General features: G+C 37.9%; 1 protein-coding gene across 1 annotated transcript in view; it reads right to left on the reverse strand.

Annotated features, from left to right (window-relative positions):
* The window catches only part of ror1 (receptor tyrosine kinase-like orphan receptor 1), a 138,890-nt gene extending 130,239 nt beyond the window's left edge, over positions 1 to 8,651 (reverse strand). Inside the window, exon 1 of the mRNA XM_044129074.1 lies at positions 8,226 to 8,651. Within this exon, the coding sequence (XP_043985009.1) occupies positions 8,226 to 8,331 (106 nt within the window). The 5' untranslated portion in view covers positions 8,332 to 8,651. The remainder of the gene's footprint in view (positions 1 to 8,225) is intronic.
* Positions 8,652 to 13,163: the final 4,512 nt, after the last annotated feature.

A 13,163-nucleotide genomic window follows, 5' to 3' on the forward strand; every position in this document is an offset into this window, starting at 1 on the left:
CCAGCCTTATTTTAGAGTTGTTATTTATTGCCCTGATTGTGAATATCGGCAAATTTAGCTTAGTGGCTTCTGTTTAATTAACATTTCCCAACTTACTGAGATCAAGTCTAATTTGTCTAATAATATATTCTCCTGTTTTTCCCATTTTGAAGAGGGGCTCCGAGTCATTGACCAGCATAAACGTTTCATGTAGACAGCAACCTTTTTGTCCTCCTTGAAGCTGATTAAAAAGACATCAGCAGATCAGCAGAGCACAGTAGAAGACAGGCCTGGCGGCAAGGGTGGGCATTGGGCGGCATTGCCCGCCCAGAGAGTCAGCCATAATTCCCTGGACCGGAAGCTGCTTGTTGTTCTTACCTATAACTGGCCAAGTCTCTGTTATTCCTATATAGATTTGATACAGTAGGGGCTTCCGCACTTCCCATATCTGTGCCCTCTGTCACTTTTTTCAGCACCTAAAACTGTTTAACCCTTTGTTAACACGTCATAACCTGTTTATCTGAGCCACCTTTAAACACAACATGAGTGCTAAGTTGCTCGCTCTGGGTTTACACCTGTGAGGAAGTGAAGGAGACCTGCTGCTGTGCAGAGCTGCTCGAGTTTGTGTTAGAATCATGCCAGAAAACCAACAAAACGCAAAGAACTCGTTACAGTTTTTCCCCCAAACCAACCGAATGAGTTGAGTAATGCTGTTGGATGCAGGTAATGTTTGCTAAAAGATGACTAGCTAATACTAATACAGCACGTTAAGCTACTGGTGTTGTTATCTATGTTCAGCTATGTAGATTGATTTTGCCCCCCCCCCCGATAAACTCGTCTGGAGCCGGGGCTGGTTAAAGATACCATAATCTGGAGAGAAACATCACAATCTTTCTGCAATTCTTTTATTTATTTATTTTTTCAAAAAAGCATTCGAAACATCTCAAGTAGCCACATTGACTTCTGAACTTTAGCACTAAAAGCATAAACCACTGCATTTCATTCCTTCTCTTCATCTAACACTGAATTTCTATGAACCCTCCACACACACGGCTTCCTCTATCCAACCACTCGCCGCTCACCTCTTAAGCAGACAGTAAATTGCAGGAAAAAGGTTTTCATGCTTAGCCACAGTTTACAGTGGCAGAAACATTATCAAGCATCAAAAAAGGAGGATACGAATGAGCAACGCTGCAGACTTTGATTAAATGTTACCTCTGACCACAAAAAAAAAATAAGAGCTTGATTAGTGGAAATCAGAGATGCTCCAATCAGGCTTTTCATGTCTGATCCCAATCACTTTTTTTAAAAATAGATTTGTGCAGATTGTTTAGGTAGAGGTGGTATGTTTGAATCAAACAAAGTAAATGAATGACTTTGTTTGATTCAAAGTCCTTCATTCAGTCATTCAAAATTTGATTTAAGAAATTCTTAATTTTTTTAATCAAATTCTTAATTTGATTTAAGAATTCAAATTTACCTGGCCTTTATTTTTTTTTTTACTAAGCTCAGTTTCCTTTGATTTTCCACAAACACTGTAAACTTAGACCCTTTTATTGTGCACAGAAAAGCCTCAGTTGAGTTAAGAGAAGGTCATTTTTCCAGCACTTCTGCCAGCCAAGCCAGCACCACAGCAACACAAAAAAGATTCTTGGGCTTTTTGCATCCCCAATAGTGTTCAATGAGGCTTATAGCACCGAAACAACCAAAAGAGAGTGATTTAATATAAAGCTCAATACAAGCAATAAAAACTGGAAACGTAAGAAGTTCCTGAATATCTTGGTTTTCTTTATACATATAATTTAGAACATGCTGCCTGCTAACTATACATCAGTTAAACAATTAGCACACTATATTCTCCAAGCAGTTTGGCAACAGTGAGGCACACTCAGCTTTGGCAACACACATGTGCTTAATAAGGAGTAGGAAGTAAGAAATCGTCTGAGTACGATGTATAGTTTACACACCGATGATTTAAATCAGGGGCATAAAACAGGGTCTGTGTGTGATTTATGACTATGTGCTGATTAAATTAAAACCTATGATTTTCTCCCCATTTTGAACACTCAAATAGGAGTCAAGCTGTCTCAAAAAGAGTCAGTTCTCTCGTGCTCCTCAAAAAAAGAAAAAAGAAAAAAGGAACCAACTACATCTGTTTCACACATACAGCTCCAGCCACATTTTTCTGTGCCTGGCAAAGGCTTTTAGGGGGACACACAGTGCCCTATGCTATGTGGTGGTGTAGTGTGCGAAAGCTTTTGATCGGAAAGAGAAAGAGATGTATCACTCAGACCAGGACAGAGTCCAACATTTTCTGTCTGGATGAAACAACAATCGGAAGGAAACCACAGAGGAGCTATTAGCAGTGCAAGGATGATCAAATTAGTAAGTGGGAATAAGAACTTTGAATTTTTGTGGGTGGATGATTAGAGTTGACTTCTGCATGTTTTTTTTTTCTCAATATGCATTGATGGCCACACCTGAGCACACTAAGATGATTAAAGGCACACACATCTGTGGGCAGAACACTGTGCCCTTTTTTCCCCTCAAAGCATTTCCCATGACTGAGGTGACTTTCCCAGCAGGGGGGCCTTTTTCAGCAGAGCACCCATGGATCTCAAAGGAAGCTGAAAGAAAGGTGTAATATTTGTCAGGAAGAATGGGAAGACCTTATATCTCATGTTTCATTGCCTTGACATTTTCATTGGTTAAACAGGAAACATTACTTTTTTAAGTGAAAATGTGTACGTTTATTGGTGTGTTTATGATGATTTTCCAATTAAATGTAGCACAATCTAGATAGTGTATTTGCCCCCATCCGGCTCCTGGATTACACAATTAAACCTCAGATAAATCAGTGCTTTGTTTTTGAATACATATTTTACAATTATTGGCCAGAAATTCCTAAAAGGACATTTTAGTTACTGCTCTGACCAGATATAGGCAACTTTTAATGAGCAGCTACCTTTGGTAGGCCATGTAAGTAAGAAGCTATGTATCACTAAATAAATTTTTCCAGACAGTTTGATTGACTTAAAAAGGAATATTGTACAGTAATAATTCAGTTACATTGACAATTACAATTAATGCAAGTTTATAAAACACAACCTACCATTTCAAGTCTGATACAGACACATTGTAGATGATGTTATTTAGCCAGGAAGAGTTAAATTTAGTCATAACTAGTGTAAGTTGGATATAACAGTTGTGCAAAAATTCAGAATGTGAGAGAGAAGGGCTTTCTCTAGATAACAAGAAGGCATGCTGAAAATGGATTTGTTTACAGCTTTTTGGAAATGGGATTGTTTAGGGGCAAGGAGTTGCATTCTCAAGGGAAAACACACCAAGACTGCTGTTTCAGCAATGCTAGCAGTGCTAACAACAATAATATCTAATATAGGATGCTAAAGCAAGTGTGAAAACTTGTATTCATCTCCTCATTGTTTTGACCTCTAACTCATGTCTTTTGGTATCAATATGAACAATGGTCAATATAATAGGATGGATTGTAGAAAATACTTTGTATGTTTTTTTTATACCCTCTTATATTCTAGTTTTTACTCAGAAACCTAAATTAGCCAAAACTGATCACAAGACAAAACCTTTTACAAAAATCAGAGTCCAGTTAATCTAATAATTGTGCATATAATTATTTCTTTACATGGTATTTATTTCCCTACTAAATCAGCATACTAAACTTAAAGCATAGGTTTATCTCGTTTATACTGCATAAGAATCTCCTAGAACTTTAAATAAATATTTTAACAAGTAAGAGGCAAATATCATAAAGGACACAGTATCGGCAGCAAGCTGCCCTAATTTCTAAAAATAAACTATAATAATCTATATTTTGACATCACTTATATTCAGTTTCATTATCTTCTCAGTAAACAGTGTAGGAAATGGACAGTAGATGGATACTAAAGAGAAAGACTAAGAGAGACTGGTAACATGCATAGAAGGTAATTTAAAACCAACTTTCTTCGATAGTCGACTGAAACTATTTAAAGACTTTGCAGGTCACACTAAAAGGCTAAATGCCACAATGAATAAATTTTTTAATGACTGCCATGCAAAAGACCTTTAACATTCAGAGGTGAATGCTCTACATTCAGGAACACTTCAATGGTTTTTGTAGAAATAGCACTATGAAAACACAGTTAATACTTTAACCTAATGAAAGTGTCACATATTATTACTTACACCCAAAAGGCAGTAGAGGAACAACTGTCACTACTTGACAATAAAACTGCTTTGTTTTTATACCTTCCCAAAAGCCAATAAGTTGGCTTGTAATCGTTCTCTATTTTTAGAACCTCATTAGCTGCAAAACCTGACTTTAACTTCAGAGTAAATAAAAATAAATCAATGTGACAGACAGATTTATGCTGAAATCTGAGAAATACAAGGCATATATAAAATATAAGGTCTGCTGATACTTGTGTAAGTTTCACAGACCATGAAGGGAAGCTTGTGTAACGTGAATTAAAACCTATAGGTTTAGTTCTGCACCTAAAAATCTGATTTTGACTTCAGCGTGTGTGGCCATTAAAAGGGCGATAATCTCCTGTCCAGCAGTAATCAAACCAAATTCCTTCCATGACCTCCTGACTCACTTTCATGAGCACTGAGAAGAATTTGCCGCAAATGCAGCTCTCTAAAATACATAAACTGCATGTGTGTGTTTGTTTTTACAACTAACTCGTGTATTTTCTGACATATTACCAAAATTCCCTTGTTGAAGCCGGGGAAACCCTAATTGTTCCTAAAAACGCAGGCATTTATACTACACCGACAGACTTGCGACCTCCGACCCCTGACTGGAAGCTCGCAGAGTGACCAGCAAACCAGACGGCCGCAAATAAAAGTAGATAACGACGCTCTTCCCTTTCTTCTTGGCCACATGTGCTGAGACATTTCCACAGAGCGGCCGTAACAAGGCCACAGATCACAGGCGCCGCACTGTTCTCTTCACAATTGATTACAGCTGAACCACATTGTTGTTGTTGTTATCCCTCTCAGACTGCAAACTCGAAAGGAGACAAAACTCCCAGCAACTAACAAATGGTGAAGAGATTCTTAAAGTAGAAATGCCTGTTAATAGCTCTAGACTTTTTTTGGACAATAGATGCCTGTTACCAGGCAAAACTGACTGGTATAGTTTGCAAATGCAAAGCAAAGTACTACGTGAAGATGTATTGGACTTTTCTTGGTCAATACTGATTTCCAATTTCTTAAAGGTTTCATCTGATCTTATTAATGGTTCTGATATTTTTAAGCTAAGACTTGGAGTTATTAAATCAAGAAATACTTAGTTTAACTCCATTACAAAAAATATTTTTAAAGATACTTACTTTGCACCAAAATCAAAGTAAACTGAGCTGTTATCTTACTAAGTTGGTACATAACTCAGCATGGCAGTCCTGCAGATGCACAAAAATGCATTTGTGCAACCCATCTGGTCAAAATGTTTTGATCTATGAAAATTAGTAAGTAAATGAGTAACGTTAGTATTTGGAAGAAACTGTAAACCATGCAGCATATACCAACGTTATTTAAACAACTTAAGGATATTATCTTAAAATAATTTAATGGGTTTTATCCCTAATCTTGATATAATTTTTAACAAAGAAAAGGAATATGTTGTTTTTAATGTGTTTATAAAAGCAAAAATAGTGCAAATACTTAGTTTGTAATTTTAATTTTTTTTTTTAATTCTAAGATTTTAGTAATTGATCTACTTATTTACTGCAGGCCAAGTCATGATGAAGGGGAAATAAGTTGAGTCGAATCTCTATTTGATTGATGCAACTGTAGTGTAACAATACAAAATTTAACTGTTGGATTTCTGGATTTCGTGTCAAAACTCCTTTGTCCAGATATGAAATAGGGGGAGAATTAGGCTCTTAAGCCCTTTTCTCTCCATATTCCACCATCAAACTCCATTTGAATAAGTCAGAGCCAACTCATCCCGTTAAGTAATGTGGATTAACATTCCTCGCTGTCTCCCAGCAAGAGAAAAAGGCCAGAAGATACAGAAAGGGACAGGAAAAAGGACTATCACATAAAAGCTTTAAGCTCAACACAGCATATGCTGCACAGTGTCATCGTAAATAACCACCCAGAGCATTTAGGGGAGGACAGAGGTAATCCAAACAAACCCAGAAAATCTTCCGGAGATAATTCATAACTACCTTTCTGGATCGGGAGTGCTGTTAGATACTTACAACACACTCAAAAAGGCCAGGACAAAAACAATTTTAAAATGCCTTTCCTGAGCAGCTTCATAAACAATTCATATCTAAATCAAACTAAAATCAATCATACTTATATTAGTCAAGCAGTTACATACATACATCCAGCATGAGGCCATCTGCCATCTTTTCCTTTAGGATCTCGCACAAACACGCAAAGCTGAGTGGCGGTGAGGGGGGGTGAGAAAAGCAGTAAAACTCAGGACTGACAAGACAAGAGTAACCTCTCGTACTAAATGTGGTTCACCCACAAATCAAGGAATTATTCTGTCTTGGAAGTCAAAGGAGTAGTCATCCTATTGCCTCAACAGCCATTAGGAATATCAACCAAACCTAAACAACAAAGGCCGTAAAGGTAAAGTGCTTTCAAAAATGTTCATACCCTTTGAACCTTTCATACATTTTGCCACATCACAAACTCAAACTCGATAGCGTAACACATAATTGTTTAGAGAGAAGAAAATGATGCATACTTTTCATTTAAAAAATATGAAATGTGGCTTAAATTGTGGTCTGCCCCCAACTAACTACACTGGGCAGGTAGTTGTCCCAGAAGTCTAATCAGTAAACAGAGTCCATTGGTGTAATATAATGTCAGTACAAATCCAGCTGTTCTGTAAAGGCCCCTGAGGTTTTTTCAAAAACATTAGCAAACAAACAGCATCATGAAGACCAAGGAACACAGTGGACAGCTTATGGAGAAGGCTCTGGAGAAATTTAAAGCAAGGTTGGGTTATCAAAACATTTCCCAAGCTTCAAACATCTCATAGGAAACTATGCAAGCCACTGAAGAGAGACAAGAATTGAATTGTTGAAATATTAGCTAGACGACGTTTACCATGAGTCATGTAGAGCATACATGTGGGAAAAAAAGGATCCGATCAGAGAAGATCAAAATTAAACTTTTCATTCTACATGTAAAAGCTAACACAGCAAATAACCCTGAACACACCATCACTGTTGTGAAACAGGCTCAGAGTATCATGCTGTGGAGATGCTTTGTGTGGTAGCAGTTATCCTCTCAGGAGGGCAAAAACTCTAAACATGCAGCCAAAGCTAAAAGTTAATCATTTGGAATGACCTAGTCAAAGTTCAGACCGATATTCAATTGAGAATCTGAGGCTAAAATAAAGATATTCAATCTCTCCATTCAAACTGACCGAACTATGTTGTTTTTTTTTTTTTTTGAAGACTCCAGGGCAACACTCACTTACCCTAAAGGACTTGCAGCTCTAACTGCAATGAAGGAGGTTCTAGAGTCAAAGGGGCTGAGTACAATTCAAATCTTCTCATACTTTTAGCTCCAGAAACACTGAAAAACCAGGTATCCTATTCGTTCCATGTCATATTTATGCATTACACTATCTGAAATCCAAAACAAAACTAATCAAAAGTGAAAATGTTTAGCAAAGCACTGCAAACACAAATATGGGCAACTCGTTTTCATAAGAAGTCAAACGCTGCAGTACTTCACAAAAGGTCATCTTATTGCCATCAACAGCCATTAGTAGTAAAGGCAGTGAAAATGGCTCTCATCCATCCTTATCTTTAATGAATCTACATTTCAGGGGATGGCGGGGCGCACAACAGCCACGTTAAGAGTCCTCCTCATGTCTATCAATGGGGTGAAGTCTCTCCCCGTGCCGAGGCTTCAGAATCACAAAGGGACTTTAATCTAAAAACCGAAGCTCGTTTGCATGAGAGGAGAAGCTGAGTGATAGCAAACAGATCTGCTTCATCTACATGCGAGAGAGATCATCTCTTGTGGAAACAAAGAAAAGAGTCTTTCAAATATAAATATGCTTGTAAAGGACTTGAACCATCTCTAAAAAGTGGCTTAATTGTAATAAGTACACGTTGGAGTGCAGTTAAGTTTTTCCGCAGATAGGCACATAGATGAATGAGGCATAACCGCAAAAAGCAGAGCCAACAGAAACGCTGAGGAGAGACAGGAAGGATTCCCAGTGGAAGGGGAAAGCTGTGGAAACTCACCGGACGCGCTCAGGTCCAGCACGCCTTGGAGCAGCAGGGAGATCCACAGAGCGCAGGCTGGACATCTCCACAGACGTTCCCGCACCGCGGCCCGATTTTGATACATTCCTCTGGCTCTGTCTAACACCCTTAGCCGCTTTTCACATCCAATTCGAACGGGATCGTTGAGTTCTCTTCCCCCCCAAAATGCGTCTCCAAATTCAGCGCGCTGCCTCAAAGTTTGTTGTTTGCGCTTTCCTTCAGAAAAAAAAATAAATAAATAAGCGCTCTGGGTTACCTGAATAAAAAAAATGAAGGGGAAAGTTGCGTCTTTTCCTTCTTCTCTCTTCGGAGCCCTAACTGTGTGTGTATCTCTCTCCAAATGAGCACAAACTTCTTCCAACAAACTTGAGTAATCAGAATTGTGCCCCAAAGGAACCACATGGTTGTGTTTAGACACGTGTCGCCACCGTGCGGTCACTACAGGAAAAACAACAGAACGACCCGAAGCTTCTCTATTTCCATTAAAATGACATTACTATGGTTTCAGAATATTTTTAATGCTAGAAAATTTTCACTCTTATTACCTATTCTAAAGTGCCTTTAGGTTACTGTTCAAACAGCTAAATAAATATTTTAATTATAAATGTTTGAACCCGTATTTTCAGGGGAATCAATGAAAACACATCAACCAGTCTTGTTACATTTGATAAATTCTTTGTAAGTCCAGGAAAAATCAGATAAAGGTTAGTTACAGTCTAGGTTTCAATAAACATAGAGATAAACTGCCCTAATGTATGATTGTGAGCGTATCCATGGTTGTTTGTGCTTTGGATTTTAACGTGAAAAACCTTAAAGGTCTATTGTTCAAACAAAGAAAAACTAATGAAAGGCAGAAAGTTCTAGTTAAAACATTGCTTGTTAGCATAATCTCATAGCAAAGCTAATTGTTATACTGATATTTTTAATAGTCTGACCTGATTTGCCTAAGAGAATTACAACAGACATCAAAATCTACAAACAAACTATTATATTAAAAGGATTTTAACTATTCAAATGTAAAAGTGTATATACATTTTAACTGTTTCATACAATAAGCTCTTTGATCTGGGAAAACAGTTTTTTTGTTTACAAATTGATGAGAAAACGCACCAATATTTTTTAAATATAACAGGTCTGTGGTGAATTCATTAAGACCACAACCTTTTACTGTAGAATAACAACACTGTTAGTCTGCAGTGGGTTGCCTTTGTGGCCTCACAGTAGGTGAGTCTCTGGTTGGCCCCCAGTGGGTGAGCAGGTTTTTTTGTGATGTTGGCATGTTCCCCATTTGCATGCATGTGTTCTGTTTGTACAGCTTGGCTTTCTCTGACAATCCAGTTTAAAACCTTGCATGTTAGGTTATTTGTGAAACTGAATTGTTACACTGACAAGCAATGAAATGATTTGTTAAACTGACCCAAGAAGTAACTGTATGTATGGTCATGTTGGCCCCAGTATGGGACAGACGTTAGCTTCTGCTGACCAGACCAAAGCAGCTTTAAAAAAAATATATGAATGAGAAAACAAGACATAAAATCAGAAAGTAGAATTTTTTCTAGGATCTGCACTTTAATTTTTAACAGGCACACATTTGCCTGTTAAAAAGGCAAGTATCTAATAAAACGGACATCTAATAAAACGCTGATCTGAGTAACGTGAATGGGTAAACTGTACATGAAGCTCTCTTATAATGACCCACCTGGTGTTGTTTAGTGTACTGTTTCATACCAAGAAGATAAATTACCTAATGTATTAAAACCACATTCAAATACTTAGCTCACAGATTTACCTCATGGTCATGCATTTTTTGACAAAGACAGATGAGGATGAATGTCGGAGGAAGGAAGTGTGGGGAAAAGACAAAGGCCCCTTGTGCCAGTCGACATGCTAAACAGCCACACAATCACCTTAACAGGCTTATCTAAGAGGTGTTGCAATACTGTTAACATATCTCTTCTTCTCCGTAACCCCAAACCTAGTTTCATTTGGCTCTTCTTTGATACAGATCTTGACCCTGCTTGTGTTTTCATTACACACTATACTGTCAGAAGAATGGAAACAATTTAGTATCCCTGGTTAGACCACAGCTCTCTTTAGAAAGAAACATCATCTTCTCTGAGGCAGGTTTTGATTTAGCTCTAGCAGAAAAACAAAACAAAACAAAAAAAAACATGCAACAATTATTGTCTGAAATGGCTAAATTGCCATCTACAGAGCAAAAGGATTAGATCAGATGCTATGTAACCTCAGAAAGCCATGGGTAGTCTAAAGCATCTTTCCCTTTTATCTTTGAATCTACTCTCAAAATCCTCCCTGCAGAGCTGCTGTTAACTAAAGGGCGGAGAAACACTGTCCAAGTTTCCTGTAAGGGATGAGATAGGGTAAAGTTGTGTACATTTCTGTTCCGATTGTCTTCTGAATTCCAGTAAAGCTGTAGACTTTGTGGACCCCAGCTCCAGGCCAGTACTCCAAACCTGCTGGGCAAAATTCAGAATGACTGTTGGAGGGAGAGCACAGTGTGCTTCCACCATACCATCCCCCACTCAGCGTTCCCCTACAGCACCAGCAAAGTCCCTAAGGTCATGAGAGACATCCCTGATGTCACTGGTGTATGCATGTTTGTCTGTGTGAAATGATTTAATGCAGATGTGTATGTCTAAACTGCAGTTGGAGGTGCTACTGCTTATTGACATTGGAAAGAGGAAACATGCCGCAGCATAAAACTGACATCCAACCAGCACCTCTTGGACTCGCTTCAAAATGTGACTGACAACAGAACGGACAGTTCAAGGTTTCCTTATATTTCTCTAACTAAATGGTTTAAAAGAAAAACAAACAAACAAGAGTTGTGATGAACAAACGAACATTAAAAAGCTTTTTTAATAATGAAAAGCTTTTCATTAAAGTTCAAAAAAGTGATTATGGTTCAGCAGCAACTTTGTCTGTTGATTTTAAAAACTTTACCAGGAATCCCAGTAAAGTGAAAGACCCCTCACATACATGTCATCTGATTTCTACAGTGCCAAATTGACCGTGCACCAAAGACCATTTGGTATATATATATATTTTTTAGGAGAGCAGTGACAAGTCCTCTTAGGGATTTTTGAAGAAGGAACCATATTTATTTACATTTATATAACTATAAATATTTACATTTATTGATTTAGTCAAAAAATTAATCTTTTTTACTGTTAGCTTGAACTTTCTCAAACTTTGCTAAGTTTTTCCAGACACACATCTAGCTTCTGAGCTACTTTGAGAGACAGAAAAATGGTTGTATAGATAATAACAGAAAGCTCTTGTGTTCCAGTCAAATCATGTGTCGAGCAAATACCAGCAAAATAAAAATCCAACGAGGCTAATTACAGTAAGAGGAAATGTGTGAGATGACATTCGTTATGTAAGTCATGTCTCACTCCTGAGCCCTTTATAGGTCAAACAACCAAATTATTTTCATCCAGTGTGTTTTAGGTGGTTTGAATTCAGATGTCAACGCTTTACGTCTGGGGCCAATCATGACGTGAAATTATTTCCGACACATCTGCCCTGTTTCTTTTTCCTTGATCTATATCAGTGTAATCCTGCCTCATAATAAGATAAGATTATTAAAATTGCAACCATGCATGGTGAAAGTCATCTTCCTTTAATAAAGGGATGGGGATTAGGGTTCAAAAGGTCTCTTTGAGAGCAGATGCCAGAGGCTGCGACTCTCTGCTGCGACTAAACGACATGCACAGGGAGGCGCTTTGTTCCCCAGCTAGCAGGGATGTCTCAGTCAATAAATAAGAATGAAAGGATAATAATGATAATTATTTCAGAATATCTCTGACATCCTCTTGCTTTCCCAAGTTTTCTATTCAATATTCTGTTGAAATCTAAAAGTTGAGCTTTTATTGGATTATCTGAAAACTGTTCAGAGATACAACTGGGATGAAACGCTCTTTAATGGCCAACAGGCATGTCAAAACTCTGACGAATGCTGTTAGGTCTGTCTTAACATGCAGAGGCTTTCATAAGTGTTCATACCTCTTTTTCACTTTGTCACATTACATGTGGTGTGCAAGTCACCTAATTAGGGAATCAAGCCCATCTGTATGTAATTTAATCTTAGAATAATTCCAGCTGCTCTGTGAAGAACTCTGATAGTTGTCAAAGAACAAACAGCCTCATGAAGACAAAGTAACACAGCAGATAAGTTGAAGAAAGTTATGGAGAACTTTAAAGCAGGGTTAGGTTATGAAATGATATATCAAGCTTTGAAATCTAACAGAACATTTTTCAGTTCATTATCCAAAAACTGCAAACAGTACGGCACAACTGCCGTCTTCTAAAATTGCCAGAATATAAGATCGTTAGTCAGAGAGGCAAACAAGAAGCAGGTGATAACTCTGTAGGAGCTGTGTGGATCCAAGTCTCCACTGGGAGAATCTGTCGACAAGACAGCTACATGTAGCAACAGTTTCAAGACAAAAGCCAAAAGAAATCCTCTTTACAGCTTGCCTCAAGTCATGAAAAAAGACACAGCAAATATGTGGAAGAAGGTGTCACCATCTCCAATACAGAGCAGTAGCCTACTGACACAGAAAAGATGGAGGACAATCCAAAGTTAAAGCCAGAGCTACTAGATAATGGTTTAAATCAGGGGTTCTCAAGTCTGGTCCTCAAGAGCTACTATTCTGCAACTTTCAGATGCATTCCTTTTCCAAAATGCCTGAAACAAGAGAGATGCATATTGCTCAGTCTCTGCAGGAGCTGAATGTCTGCTGGTGAGGAAATTAAGCTATTTGGTTCAGGTATGTTGGAGCAAGGATGCATGTAAAAGTTACAGGAGGGTTAAGGTGGAACAGTCAGTCCAGAAAAATTGAACTAAACTTAAGTCAGAGAACAAAATAGGATGGCTTAGATTAAACCATATTT

Source organism: Gambusia affinis, linkage group LG10, assembly GCF_019740435.1.
Source record: "Gambusia affinis linkage group LG10, SWU_Gaff_1.0, whole genome shotgun sequence".
Classification (NCBI taxonomy): domain Eukaryota; kingdom Metazoa; phylum Chordata; class Actinopteri; order Cyprinodontiformes; family Poeciliidae; genus Gambusia; species Gambusia affinis.